At 39.9% G+C, this 13,174-nt stretch overlaps 1 protein-coding gene across 1 annotated transcript; it reads left to right on the top strand.

Moving 5' to 3' along the window:
• The first annotated feature begins 3,141 nt into the window (after positions 1 to 3,141).
• Positions 3,142 to 4,074, top strand: ZFP42 (ZFP42 zinc finger protein). The gene has a single exon (XM_037055086.1). It carries the CDS (start codon positions 3,142 to 3,144, stop codon positions 4,072 to 4,074), a length of 933 nt encoding a protein of 310 aa, XP_036910981.1.
• Positions 4,075 to 13,174: the final 9,100 nt, after the last annotated feature.

The raw sequence follows: 13,174 nt of genomic DNA on the forward strand, positions 1-13,174 counted from the left end.
CTAAATATCCAGGGTTTTTTAATTCTTTGTACCCTATTTACCTAGTATATTTTCCTTGTAGGTATTTCCACTATCAGAGAATGTACTTATCATATAAACAGGAATTTTTCCATTATAAATTACCTTTTCAATTTTATACATCATTCTCACAAGTTCACATACTGTGGCCTGATGCGATAAACAAGAATCTAGCTGAGAAAGGTAGGACTACCTGTGAACCTTGGTAAATTCATGAAGAAAATAACCTCTCCTTCAACCCTATTCCCATAGGTGATGTCCTTCTAGATACTACCTTAGCATCATTGATAGCCAACATTTGGAAACATCTACATTGTGTGTCTAAAATCCAAAGTAACTTTCTAATAAATTAATTTTATAAGATTGCTATATCAGATATCACCAGTATGATGACTGATGCATATCCACCAATTCATTTCCTTAGACAAACGGACTAACTGATTGAGACAGAAGAGGACCTTGCTGTCATAGATTGACAGCCTGGTAGGTAAACAGTCCTAAACTAATCAGTACCCGGGGACTTTAATCAGTGTAAAATAAGGGTCTAGGGGAACATTTAGCTGGGGGACCTAATTGAGCCTGAGAGTCTAGGGAAGCTTGCCTGAGGAAGTGATGTTTAAGCAGAGCTCTTTAGTATGAATGGGAAGTTGGCGTGGGGGTGCCTCTGTGTGTGTGTGTGTGTGTGTGTGTGTGTGTGTGTGTGTGAGAAAGAGGGATTGAGTGCTGGTACAGGCAGGGGGAGTAAGGATGGGTAGCATTTTTCTTGAGAAGGAAGAACATGGCACTTTATAGGAAGTAGAGTTAATTATTACTGAAAATGAAATAGAACTGGAGATGACAAGTGATAACGTGGAGAGAAACACTGAAATAAAATCAAGTTAGAGTTATTTTAAGTAGACTAATTGGGGGAGGGGGATTTTGTGTTCTGTCCTAATCAACTTAGACCAATTTCTAGTGATTTTGCTCCATTATGTATAATGCATTAAATATAAACAGCTTGAAAATATTTTTAAATAGCTGCATTTAAAAATACCATCTCACTGTCAGATGGGCATTAGACTCATTGGGATGATCACTTTGCACGTTATATAAATGTCGAATCATTGCATTTTACACCTGTGACTAATATTATATGTCAGCCATTATTGAAGAATTTTAGAAGAGAATAAAAATTCCACTTCAAAAGAATAATGCCATTTGCTTTTGGTGAAAAAAACACATGTCTTTTAATTGCTAGAGAAGCAGTTCAAATTTCTTCTTAAATATTTGTATATCCTTTATGTTTAAGAAGAAATTTAAAATGTTTACCTTAGCAATTTGTATACATAATACATTTATATGTTACATATAATTATATAATTTATTTATAAAACATTTCTATGTACTTTTCATATTATATATGAGCATGTAGAAATGTTTGCGAAGATTTTAAACTCTCCCCTTACCATTTGAAAAAAAATGCTTTGTTTTTATTCTACGTTTTTTTTCCCCCAAAAAGTAAATGGCATAACCTTTTCAGGTAGTGTTTTTTTCTTAATTTATTGATTTAAGAAAGAGAGAGAAAAACATTGATTTGTCGTTCCAATTATTCATGTGTTCATTAGCTGCTTCCCATATGTGCCCTGACCTGAGGTCAACCCTGAAACCTCAGCAGATGAGAGCAGAGCTCTCACCAACTGAGCCACCTGACCAGGGCCCCCGGGGGTAGTTTAATTTTATTTTTATTTGTTAACCCACAAAATCCATTGTTTATGGATAATGAACATATCTACAATTTTCCATTGGACCTTGAGATGGTATTTTAAATGTAGCTACTTAACATATCTTATTACTTCCATATAGTCCCCCCTTTTTAAAAGCATTTAATTTTTGTTCCTACAGCAGGGTGCGAGGACAATAAAATTAAAAGATTTTGTAAGGCATCGATTGTAACATTAAGCAAAAAGCGGTAAGTTTTATAATGTTGCTTTTACACGTTTAAGGAAGTAACAGAAAACTATTCAGTCTCAAAGTGCTCTGTGCCTTTAATTTGACGTGCACACATAAAGAGGGAAATACATGTCTTTCCCTCTTTATGTCTTCTTCACTCCATTCCCATCTTCTGGAACAGCTAGGTAAGCTACAGCCCAGGGCCGAATGCAGACTCCGCCAGTTGATTCAGTGGAGCGCAGTCTCGCTCCTCATCCTTGGTTTATTATTACCTATGGCTGCTTCTGCACCGCAGTGATGGAGGTGAATAGTTGTGCCACACATCCCAGGGCCCACAGAGCTTAAATCTGACTCTTCACAGAAAGAGTGCACCCGTGGTCTAGGAGAGTGCATGGCATATAGCAGGATCCCACTCATACTTGAGAACAAATACAAAGCTAATAAAATAACACTGGCTCACGCAAACGTTCAGCATTTGCTCTGTGCCATGAACTGTGCCGAACACTTGATAAGTATCATTCAGTTTGAGTTTTGCAACAGTGTTAGGTAAGAAAATAGACATATCTTGCTCCCTTACCTCCTTCAAGTTTTTTGTCAACTGCCAGTTCCTTGAACACCTATTCAAAAATTGCAGGCTCCTGCTTTTCCACCAGCTCCTTTGCTTATGCTATAGCTCTTTGCCTTACACCAGACAACATAGATACTTATTTTGTATGCCTATGAGAATGTATACTCCATGAGTGTGTTTGTGCGTTTACTTACTGATATGGCTCAACCCATGAGCAGCCTAGAGCAGAGCTAGCAAAAATGAGTGCCCAATGAACAGCAAATGTTGAGTGATTGATGTGGGCGTGCCCAGGTAAAATCTGGCTATGACCCATGCTCTGTATCAGAGCTCATTCTCTTACTCTCTCATGGAGTTTGTCAAAGAACATGTAAAAGGCCTGGCCCAGTAGCTCAGTTGGTTAGAATGTTGTCTCGATTTGTCAAGGTTGTAGATTCCGTCTAAGTCCAGGGCACATGAAAGGAGAAAACAATGGATGCATCTGGCAATGGCTCTAACATTGGGATATATTTTGCCTCAGGGCTACTGTCTCAAAGCAGGTGCTTGCTGAAGATTTACCCAGATCACTACTACCTGGAAGTGGTTGTTCTACCTGGTGCAGACCTTCCAGGAGGAAGCAGCAGGACGACATGGAGCATCAGCAGAACACAGAGGCAAATACAGGTGGACCAGCAGGCCCAGGGGAAATAGCCCTCAGTGGGGAGGAGCTGAATCCAGCCCAGCAGGCACCTCCCAATGCCATGCAGGCCTCGCAGAATGAAGATGGGGACCCCAAGACCAGCTCTCAGGCTGCTAAAGAACCCTCCTCTGACTGTTACATAGAGTGTGTTATAAGAGGTGAGTTTACTCAACGCATGAAGGAAGACAACGTAATTCTTAAGTCCTTCAAGCACCAAAAAAGGGAATCAGAGCAAGCGCTTTCTCAGCAGGTTCCTACAACAAGCTCAGCTCCTGAATGTTCCTTGCCATGCACAACACAAGGGGCAAAACAAGAATTTTCTCAACAGATTGGTGGAGAGAAATCATCTGTTGAATGTGCTGAGCCCACAACAGGCAAGAAGCCTCCTCCTGAAGAAACACCCAACACTAACAACGTGTGTGAAACCAACAGAAATCCTCAACAGCTTGTGGAATTTGCTAGAAATAAGCCAAGAGAAAACGAAGAAAATGCTCCAGAAAAAATCGTCTGTCCTTATCGTGATTGCAAGAAGCCGCTGAAGAACAGAGATTCCCTGAGAAAGCATGTCCTCCTGGTCCACGGTCCCCGAAACCACGTGTGTGCAGAATGTGGGAAAGCGTTTGCTGAGAAGTCGAAACTGAAGAGACATTTTATGGTGCACACCGGAGAGAGGCCTTTCCAGTGCACTTTTAAAGGGTGCGGGAAACGCTTTTCCCTGGCCTACAATTTGCGCACACACGTGCGCACCCACACTGGAGAGAAGAGTTTCCTGTGTACCTTCGACGGCTGTTGGAAGGGCTTTGCGCAGTCGAGTAACCTGAAATGTCACCTCTTAACTCACACCAAGCCAAAAACGAGCGACGAGGAAGAAGATGGAAAGTAATCTTTAAACAGGATAAGCATTTTAACCAAAGAGTGATTAGAGAAAAATATGCCTCATTGATTATTGTTTTCAGGAAAGATTTTTTGAATCAATGTTGCAACTCTGTAAGGCATATTTTTTTAACGTAACTAAGATTCCCCTATAGTTGTGATAGCATTTTAAGAGCATTGTTAATAGTGTGCTTTCAACAAGAAGATTGATAATGAACTTTCTTCAAAAGCATAATTCTTAATATATGGTGAATTAGATTATTGGATAAGGGGCTTATTTCACATATTGTAAAAATGAAATTAACTGTATTTTTCAAGTTTGTCATTTCTAATTGTTTCACTTTTGCCTTTTAGGAATATACTTCAGCTGCATATGATAATCCTAGAGAATGAAAATTTCACAATAGATTGTTAATAAGTGAATGAGTAGTTAAGCTTCAGTAAAAGTTAAATATAATTTGCAATCATTTTCTTTTTCTTTAATTATATGTCATACTATTGAAATAATATACCTGGATCTGAGTGGTTATTTGAGAGTGTCAATTCATTGGAATAATTTCTGATCTTTTCAAATAAAAGGAAATAAAAACCCCAAATTGTCTATGCCTGGTTTGAAAAATTAAAGTGTGCACTAAAGAAAAATACCACTTATTTGTCTTTGAAAGTGGCAAAAATCACAAAGATGGATGGTTCAGTACGGGTGAGTCCAGCTACCCAGTGGGTTAAGGTATGCCCTGTCACAGGCGTTTGGGAGAGTATTTTGCACACATGCTGCATCGGTGTTCGGGGGGGTATTTTGCACACACGTTGCATCGGTGTTTGGGGGGTGCTGTGACACGGCTACCAAGTAGGTGGCTTCACCAACAGGAATTTATTGTCTCGGTTCTGGAGGCTAGAAGTCCAAAATCAAGGTGTTGGCAGAATCGGTTCCTGCCGAGGGCTCTGAAGGATCTGGTCCTGCTTCTCTTCTGGGTTTGTAGGTGACCATCCTCGTGTTTGCACGGTTCTCCTTGTGTCTTCAGGTCATCTTCCATCTGTGCCGTGCGTGCCTATGTGCAGGTTTGCTTTTGCTGGGATGCCAATCGCTGGATTAGAGCTCACCCTAATGGCCCTATTTTAACGTGATCACCTCAATAGAGATCCCAGCTCCAAATAGGGTCATATTTGGAGGTACTGAGAGTTAGGGTTTCAACAGGAATTCTGGGGGGTGCACAGTTCAACCCTTAACTTGCATTCTTGCAGACCCACTAATTTCAGATTTAAAATTTAACTCTATAGAAATATTTGCACTTGTGTGCAAAGATAGTGGTTTAAGGATGTTAACTGAAACTTATTTTTAACAGTAATAAATTCATAATGTAAATGTCCATTAAAAGGGGACAAATGGCATAAATCATGGCACATCTATTTAATAGAAAATGTGCAAATATCCTTACAGGAAGCTTGGCTGTAAGGCAAGAAAAGAGCAGTGCAGCTAGAGGAAAGTTGGTTTTGATGGATGGATTAGAATCCAGTGTATTTATACCCCGTGGAAGGAAATGTAGAGAAAGTGGTTAACTAATCTGGAAAAGGGGGAAAGCTGATCATCCAGAAATAGCTGATGAAAAAAACCCTAAAGCTCTAACATAGGGATGACCCTTATTTTTGTGATTATAAATTGAATCCCTAATTAGAACCACTTTATAATTGTTTATTTTTATTAGGGAAAATTATCTTGAATCTCACTATCATTTTTTTGGGGGGGTCATTTCTATCGTCCTCTAAGAGAGGCCGAAGACTGAGGGCCTGCTCACCTTGGAAAATGGAGAACTAACTAACCTGCCTTGAGAAGTATATCCACCAGATGGATGACAGTCTCAAAAAAGTGCCAACCACTGACATTCTTACATTAGTTTATTTTATCTTTTTCTGCGACAGGTACACAGGCCTCCCAAACAGTCATATTTGGTTTTTGCATTTTACCCTATAACATACATTGGTATAACATATATCAAGAAAACTGTACTTGAACAAGAGTTAAATAAAAATTTAAAAAAAAAAGATTTCCATCCTATTGTAGCCCAAAGGAATTCTATCCAAAGCACATTTGTCATATATTACTTTCCTACCAACTTTGCATGTGCAGAAATTCATGTGTGCTTGTTTTAATTACCAAATGCACCAGCTCTGACTGAATAAATTGCATGATTACATCCTACATTGGACACAGAACAGTGCAAGTTACATTAAAAAGCCATTATATTTGCAACTCTGAGCAAAAGACTATAATTAAAAGGCAATTGGATGAAATTAGATTTGAGAGTACAAGAGTTTAAGTAGAATTTGGCAAATGAACATTAATGGTTAACATGTGGTTTTTATTAGTTATTCTGCTGCTTCTCTCTGACCTCAGGGTTGAATTTCTTAGATGTCAGTGGACCAGACACAAAAAAACACCTGTGCAAAGCCACCCTTTACCATGTGGTTAAAGTTGTATCTATAAAAAAAGCCAACATAACTTTTGTGACTTTAGTAAATCAACAGTATTAAGTATGTGGGAATGATTCCCTGGGCATTAATAAACTATTTTTAATACTCCTAAGATCTTGGTATGTGTCATAAAAAGCATACTATATGCTTCCTGTAATTCAAAATGTTGGTGATAAAATACACATGTACAAATAAAAGAATAATAAAACTATAGAGAATTTCAATTATTGTGACCATCAAGTATATGAAACTTCAAAGTTATACAGAGTATATTTAATAACCCCCAATTCTTATCGAAGGCAACCAATACATTTGTAAATTGCTGAGGACTTGACATACTACTACTATTTGCATGTCTGGGTTGGGTAGGTAGAAATCTTTTCTCTACCAAGTATACATCCCTAATAGGTGTTACACTTGGGGCAGATTAAAGATGGCTGCAAATTCTTTGTTAATCTCACCATTGAGATTTGGGCTCTGTTTCCCTTTGCTTTCAGTCTCTGCTGGTCTGTGAATGCTTTGATCAGCAGGGGATGGTGCAAATGATGCTGTAATAGCTATGCCCATTTCTGGCTGAGCTTTCAAGATGCCTGGCAGCTACTGCCTTGCTCTCTTAGAAACCAACTGCCATTTAAGAACTATGACAACCCTAAGACCACCATCCTAGGCAAAACCCAAGCCACATGCCGAGACCTGTGGGATAAGAGGCAAAGAGATCAAGACCAAACAGTAGTTAGGTGCCAGGCATGAGTGATGGACGGCACCATCTTGGAATACTCATCAGCCCCAGTCACCCAGGTGATGACAAATGAATTAACTAGCCTGGATGGTCCCTTTCCAAACTTCTGACCCACAAAATGATGAACAAAATAATTGTTCTTTAAATAGGGACTGTACCTCATAACACTGTTGAAAAATTGAAATTTGCTAAGAGAGAACTCAAATCTTGTATATATATAGATATAGGTATACTGATAGATAATTAGAAGGGAGGAATCTTTTAAAATGCCTATCAAATCACCCTGTAAATTTAATACCTGACAATTTTTTCAACTGTACCTCAATAAAGCCAAAAACATAAAACGGTTATTTTAAGCCACTTAAAATTGGGGTCAGCCGTTACCCAGCAATGGATAACAAGCTCCATTTCACACTTGGTAGGTATGTTATCTGAATTTTAGTCTTTGCTTTACATTTGTGTAAGCATTATGTACACATACATACATATGCATACACACAGGTTTTATAGAACTAGCTTACACCTAAATTCAAAAGGAATTATTGACTCTAGTTTGCAATTTATATACTGGATCTAGTGTTTTCTGTAAGAGTCAAATCAGGGAGGGAGTGGGTTTCCTCTTCTTAGCCCAGCAGACACTGATCTAGTTGTGGACTGAGGAAAACTGCAGCTCCCTTTATAAAACTAAAACCCGGTCTCCGTAAAGACTGGTGGAGGAAGGAGCTGCCCCTGGGAAGAACAATTTCTCTTCACCCAACTGGTGCTGTCATCCTGAGCCAGGTCACCTGCCTGGGAGGACTGCCATTAATTAGTGCTGCTGCCACCACTGTCCTTAAAGGGTCACACTCCACTTTAACATTGACCCACACACGAGCACATAGCTCTTTCTTTATTACATCGCAGTAAAAATGAGATGAGACTGGAACAGTTAAAGAGCCCATTAAAGGCAAGAGGGCAACACACTGCAGCCTGTTTTCTCAGGTCACAAGTTTAAGAGATCACTATTTCAGGACCCAAAGTTAAGAGAAAAAGCTCCAGTGATTTCCTTCATTTTCACCTAAGATCTGGTTTAGATTTCTGGCCAAAGGTCCACTTATTTCCTGAGCAGCTAACCTCAGTATATCTAGATGGGGTATTTAACTAGAAAGCCACTAAAATTTATCTCAGACGGGGGGTATGGATGGACACAAGAGAGAGAGCCTTACAGAGATCGGTGAGGAACAAATTCTGAAGGCTTTATAGATCATTTTAAAAAGTTAGGATGTTGTAGTCAATAATGGAAGCATTAAAGGGATTAAGGAAGTAAAATGATCAAACTCCCCTGTTAGAAAAATCATTTGGGAATCAGAGTAAAAAGTTGCCTGGGGAGTAGGAAAACAGGCAGCTGTCGAGATGACACGTCTGATTAAAACGAAGTCCAGATGTGTGAATAGATCTGAAGAAACCAAGAACACCGATTTGAAAGAATACATGCACCTCTATGATCACTGCAGTGTTATTTACAATAGCCTAGATTTGGGAGAAGCCCAAGTACCCATCAGTAGATGAGTGGATAAAAAAGCTGTGGTGTATTTACACAACGGAATGCTATATGGCCATAAAAAGAAAGAAATCTTACCCCTTGCAACTATGTGGATGGACCTGGAGAGAGTAAGCCAGTTAGAGAAAGACAAATACCACGTGATTTCACTTCTTTATGGAATCTAGTGAAGCAAATAGTCTAACAAACGAAATAGAAACAGACTCATAGATAGAGAACAGACAGATAACTATTGCGGCGGGGTAGGGCCGGGGTNTTAAAACGAAGTCCAGATGTGTGAATAGATCTGAAGAAACCAAGAACACCGATTTGAAAGAATACATGCACCTCTATGATCACTGCAGTGTTATTTACAATAGCCTAGATTTGGGAGAAGCCCAAGTACCCATCAGTAGATGAGTGGATAAAAAAGCTGTGGTGTAGTTACACAATGGAATGCTATATGGCCATAAAAAGAAAGAAATCTTACCCCTTGCAACTATGTGGATGGACCTGGAGAGAGTAAGCCAGTTAGAGAAAGACAAATACCACATGATTTCACTTCTTTATGGAATCTAGTGAAGCAAATAATCTAACAAACGAAATAGAAACAGACTCATAGATAGAGATCAGACAGATAACTATTGCGGCGGGGTAGGGCCGGGGTCGGGGGGGCGGATTGGAGGGAAGAGACTGGGTGAAAAAGGTGAAGGGATGCAAGTTGTAGAAAAAAGACCACGTGGGAACTTCATGAGAAGACTGCAAGCAGTCTGTCTGCAAGAAGAGAGAGGCCTTGGTATAAACCAAACCTGCTAGCACACGGATCTTGTACTTCTAGTCTCCAGAATGTGGGAAAATGCGCAGTATTCCAACTGTTCAAGCCACCGTGTCTGTGGGGTTTTGCTAAGGCCACGCGAGCAGACCCTCCAGTGAGAGGAAAGCAGGAGCAGAGGCAGGGAGGGTGGAACAGCACCAGACAGGTGGGCGTGACTGCAAGGCAAGGACTGAGAGAGGACCGGCTGGAGAGGGGCTGGGGCCTGGAGCTAAAGGGACTTTATACTGAGCCTAGGAGCTTTAATTTCTCATGTACAGACCCTAAAGTCATTGACAGGAGAGTGACAGAGTTACAGTGTGGTTTTTTTTCATTGCTTACTGTTTTTATTGTAAAAACGGAGTTCATTTACAAGAAATGTGGCAAATTATGAAGCGTAAATAAAAGATAGACACACTGGAAATTTCAGCTGAAAGGAACCATTTGGGTGAAATATTCTTTCTTTAAAAAAATTCATAAATTTCATCAGAAGAGCAATAAATTCAGATGTGCAATTTATATCAAACGGCACATTCAGTGTGACCCGCAGATGCGAGCATACGGGAAGCAAGGGAGAAGGCTGGAGAAAGACAGGTCAGTTTAGAAGTAAGGAGCATTGGAATGCCCCAAAAGGCAGCAAATGAAGGAGAAAGAAGAGAAAGAAGAGTAAGGAAATATTTAGGTAAAATGTCAAGACCACAGTAATGCGTGGAAAGAGAAAACATCTACAATGGTCCTCACGTTTTCAGCCAGCTTGTGATGTCAAGGGAGAGGGAAACTGGGAACACAGGAAGAGAAACAAGGAGAGACTACAAGGTAAGTTCCGCTTAAGAGGAGAATTATTTTGAAACAGTAATTGTGCGTGTTGGAAAAAAAACTCCCTGTGAACAGTGAGCTTAATCCAATTTGTGGAAGCTAAGAGACAGGCGGAACTCACATTCCAAAAAGGCATGGACTTTCTTAAGATCATTTAACTCTGTGTTGCACATTCAGTAAACAAAACAGGGGAAAATAGTATTTAACAAGTTACACTAAAATTATTTTATTCTATTTCCAACTCTCCTAATTGACTAGCAAGTTCATGACCAAATCAAAATATTTAAAATCAAAATCAAAACAGATCAAAGCTGTTTTCTCTCTAGCAGCTTCTCTCTCTATGTATTTATTTGTCTAGAAGATAGATACAATCAAGAGTGCTCAGCCACATTTTTTAAATAATTAAGAATTTAAAGGCCTGCTCTGTAGACATTGTTCTAGTCAAAGAAGTAACCCTAGTTGTAAGATAGCTGACAAGCCATTTATTAAAACGGAAGTCGATTAATGCCTCTCCTTGTTTCAAGGTCACCTTATAAATCAACCTGGGCAAAAATCTTGCAGGAGACTTGTAGGAGGATGAGCAGCACAATTTAAACTATAAAAAAGTCATAAAGTGCACGTCTTACTTACAGAAAGAATGAGGTTTAAAAGGATGATAATTAACAGAAATTACCACAGCTGGCATCCAGCAAGTTTCAATTGCAAAGATCCTATAAACTGATTTATAATGTTCCCATGTGACTCACGAAAGTAGATGGGTGACCAGATTGTCCGAAATGATTGTGCTAGAGCACGTGATTACTTCAGGGACGCCCCTGCTGGTAATAAAATCCTCGTCACCAAAGAATACACAAAATAATTTTCAGAATCAACAATTTTGCGTTTTAACACTTGTATTTTATTATTCCAACTGTCCTTCAAAGCGGTTAAAAAGAAAACCCTGCAGAAGCATTGGCTCTACTCTTTATTTTATTTTTCCCTTGGAAGGAAGGGGGATCCCAAACCTTCCTGATGTCAGCACTTAGAAAGGCTAATTATTCATACAGAACAATAAAGGGGAAGCACTGGATTTGACTGGACGGATGCTTCTTACATTTGAAGACAGGGAGTAAGTAGATAATGACCTACCGGAAGAAATATGGAGAACAGATAATGTTGCATGTAAGTCTTAAAGGCAGAAAATGTAGAACACGCATTTTTGTAAATCACTCGGTCATTAAGGAAAAAGCCCAGATGAAACGTGGCCTCAATAAAATGTCATCCTTTAACGGAGCTTAAATATGATCAAATTTCAATATCTTAGAAACTGGAAAATTGGACATCCTTAGCCTCTAGAGAAGAGGACATTGTTTACATATAACATTTTATCTGGACAATGGGACTTCCTGATCAAGAAAATAGTTGAAAGGAAGTTTCAAAAAACGAATGGCCCAGAGAGAGTTTCATTGAGTTCTGGTTCAGCCTGTGTGAAACGGTGACCGTAACATTGTTTTCTCAAAGGAAATAGTCTGCACTGTAACTGCATGAAGTAAGAGAAACAAAATCTGTTTACCTTTGTATCCCCTGTGCCTAGTGCTTATGGTAGGTGGGCAGGAACTGACCACACGTTCAAAGAACGAACTTTGGAAAGGTCAATTCTAGGACACGTATTGATACAAAGTAACAGGTATTCTTTAGAATAAAGATTATTTGTTCGTTCCTCAAATTCTTTAATGCAAAGCCTTTAGTGAAAAAAAAAATCTATAAATCATCCAGGCACTGCTATCCTGCTTGGCCCCTTCCAGAAACTACCCATCCTCACCCAACAGATAACCATTCTACTGCTCTCAAAGAACATGTTTTACTGCTGATGGCACTTGGGAAGCTTCCCGTATGAGGCTGCTATAAATATTCTTGCTCTGTTTTGGGGAGAAAAATATGCTCATTCTGAATACAGTCAAAAGTGGATTGTTCATTCTGTCGATATGCGTATGATGACTTCTAAAAGACATTTTCGGTTTCCCAAAGTGAGAGAGAAAATTACCCCAAAGATGTTTTTTCAGAGAGGAACAGGAGTCCTTTGTTTGATGTGCCGTCACGACCTGCAAGCCGACCCTCCTTGGTCTCCTTGGCTCAGGTCCTGCCCTGGGACTCAGTCTTGGCACATTCTCTCCTTGCTCTGCTCTCCTTCTGTGACCTCACCCAGCTTCCGGCCTTTACAAATCCTCCGTAGATGATACAGTCGCTCGAGTCTGTGTGGCCTGCTCCTCATCTCCATTTAAATATCTTCTTATATGTGGCCCAAACTCAGCATGTCCATCCCTCTCCACCTCAAATCTCCACCCCCACCCATGATCTTCTTATCTAATCTTGTACTGCCAGGCTCCTCTTGCCACTGACCTTATTCCACATTGAACTTACAGGTCTGTTCCCACTCCAGCGGCTTTGCATTTGCTGTTGCCTATTACTTCTACCTGGAAGATGCCTCCAAATATGCACCCAATATCTGCCCGTTTCACTCCAGAACCTTCAAGTCTCGGCTGAGATGCAATCTTCTCTGCAAGGTCTTTTCTGATCACTGTTTGAAATGAACACCTACCCCCACATCCTCTGCCTGGACTCCTGCTCTCCCTTTCTGTCTTACTCTGCTCCAAAGCGCTCACAAAAGCTGCACCAGTTTTTTACATTCCTGCTCCAAAAGCCATCGCGAGTTAGGCTGCATGGAAGCACAAAGCAAGGCAGCAGTATCCGACGGCACCGGTAGTCAGTGCATTTAC

Source organism: Sturnira hondurensis, unplaced genomic scaffold (assembly GCF_014824575.4).
Source record: "Sturnira hondurensis isolate 20B ecotype Veracruz unplaced genomic scaffold, ASM1482457v3 Scaffold0008640, whole genome shotgun sequence".
Taxonomy (NCBI): Eukaryota; Metazoa; Chordata; class Mammalia; order Chiroptera; family Phyllostomidae; genus Sturnira; species Sturnira hondurensis.

Excerpts from the sequence above, each read along its gene's own strand:
- ZFP42 (XM_037055086.1), top strand. The coding sequence starts at position 3,142 with ATGGAGCATCAGCAGAACACAGAGGCAAATACAGGTGGACCAGCAGGC.